Here is a 2,228-nt window from a genome sequence, read left to right as displayed (position 1 = left end):
AAAATTATATTTAATAGTCAAGGTCCAACTATTTATGTTCAAAAGTTGTATTGTGCAAATGCTAAGATACATGTTTTGATTTTGAGTAGACTACATTTAGTATTAGCAAACACTCATTATTACTTGAGTCTTTGGCTTCTTATCTATTGGAATCATATAATTTGATTTGTCATAAATTGTAACCAAATTTATAAACGCAGGGTATCTCTGATTCAAATACTTGCATATCATTATTTTTTCCATATTGTAGTTACGAGCCTTAACTTTTCTTTTTCTACAACAAGGGAATCAACTTTATAAATGAAAACAGTTCTTACTTTTTGTTTTACCACAGGATTAAGAAACAAGTTCAGTTTTTCTTTCTTGAAGAATTTAAAACATCAAGCCTATTTTTCAATCTGATAAATGAAGAGAAAATGTGAGACCAAGGTAACAAAAATAGTGAGAGAGAATATTTTCAAAGGTAAGAAACTATGATACAAAAATGTGTCAAAATTAGTATACATCTAAGTCAGTTTCATCTTCATGGGATTAGCACCTATTCAAGCGAGAAGTGGTATCTAAGAACACATCTTCTCTGCAAGGAATTGTGAGACCACCCATTGGATGGTGATACCCGAATTCTTCCTCAACTTGACTCAGCAGATCTTGAAATGAAGGTTGGTTCAAGTATGATACGGGGATCACAAACCGTTTCATTTTCTCTCCAACATAGACTGCAAGGTAGCCCTTTGGCACATCCAAGACTTTTGAAGATCCTTGTATTGCAGCAAGGGTTGCCTTTCTGATACCAGGTAACCGAAAACCCATTTTTATGTGTTGATACTTTGGAAGAGAAAGCTGTGAAAAGATAATTGTAAATAAGATGCTAGTTTTTGATGTTCAAATGCTGCTGGTTGTGTTTGTTGTCCTAAATGCTTGAAGCCATCAATATATATACAGATGAAAAGTTTGTAAGAATCGTTGGATAGTTCAATGATTGAGGGGAAAGGGGTGTGAGTCATGGGACCAACAGGGAGACAAGGGCATGTGGTGTGGCCTTGTAGGACTTTCTCAGTGATCAATATGACATGTTGTAAAAGATAGTTCAAATCTCATCTTTCAAACAGAATCCAATTGAAATAAAGTAGATGTATGATCTTTCGCTATTGCTGAGATATAATTCATCAGCCAAAAAGTAGCATCCAGCTGTGCTTCAACATCATCCACGTGAACAAGACATACCTAAAGCATGTTCACAAAAATATGGAATAAGGATTAATGCAGAAATAGACCTTAGATTCATGTTGAGGCTTGCATGTTGGTTGTTGTTTGATAAGGTGGGGTTACACACTTGTACCATACTTTATGCTTATATACTGAAGATAGTACCACATGATATTTCATATGTACACACTCTCCTGACTTTAGCAGTTTTCTCAATTTTCTAGAGAATCTTAAAAGCTATATGTACACTACCCTTTTGCCTTCTCTAATCTGTAACAATTATTACCAAATGTTTGAGTAGTGACAACAAAATGAATTTCTAATTGTTTCTGTTTATCCATAACTATGTTCCTTCTCCAATTAGAATTGTAGAGAGTATTTAAAGGTTGCTTGCTGTTAAGATGAAAGAGGACTACATTCTTTTGACAAAATCCAGCTCATAACAGATTTTATTTTTTTATCGACAAAAAGAATAAATATATGTAGAACATTTTAGGATGTTTCAATCCTATAAAAAACCAAAGTCTTACATCAAAACCTACATAGATCACCCAACCAAAAAACTCTAACCCTTATGAAATTGCCTCTATCTCTCGGCTCAAAACGAGCATGAACAATCCTAATTGAACCCAAACCAGAATAAAAAGTAATACAACGATGTGTCAGTGATTCAATCCTAATTCGATCTTGTGCCAACCCATGTTTCAGTGACTACAATCACGAAGATATCAGAGCCAAATGAAATCAAAAGCGATTCGGGTTCAGGAAGAATTCTATTTTTCATAGTTGACCTTTTCTCTTTATTTTTCTATCACATCAATCATTTAGTTTAAACTTATCTTTGTCCTCTTCCTCTCTGTACAATTAGCTATATTTTATTAAACTTGGTTATAAATTTTTTGATAGTAATTTTATTTCAGTTTGATACATTAATAATTAGTTGATCCAAATAAACCTATTTTTAGCTAATTAATTTCTTATACAGATTGATAAATGAACTCAAAATATGTGAGAAAAAGGTT

General features: G+C 32.9%; 1 protein-coding gene across 1 annotated transcript; it reads right to left on the bottom strand.

Moving 5' to 3' along the window:
- Window positions 1–430: 430 nt before the first annotated feature.
- Window positions 431–893, bottom strand: LOC137824880 (auxin-induced protein 6B-like). Its single transcript, XM_068630562.1, has one exon. It carries the CDS (start codon window positions 808–810, stop codon window positions 532–534), a length of 279 nt encoding a protein of 92 aa, XP_068486663.1. The 5' UTR covers window positions 811–893; the 3' UTR covers window positions 431–531.
- Between the last annotated feature and the right edge of the window lie 1,335 nt (window positions 894–2,228).

This window comes from Phaseolus vulgaris, chromosome 11 (assembly GCF_000499845.2).
Source record: "Phaseolus vulgaris cultivar G19833 chromosome 11, P. vulgaris v2.0, whole genome shotgun sequence".
NCBI lineage: Eukaryota > Viridiplantae > Streptophyta > Magnoliopsida > Fabales > Fabaceae > Phaseolus > Phaseolus vulgaris.
The sequence above is the reverse complement of the archived record's forward strand: the minus strand, read 5'-3'. Positions and strand labels throughout refer to the sequence as shown.

Bases quoted from the DNA above. Each gene is read 5' to 3' on its own strand.
- LOC137824880 (XM_068630562.1), bottom strand. From the start codon at position 810: ATGGGTTTTCGGTTACCTGGTATCAGAAAGGCAACCCTTGCTGCAATA.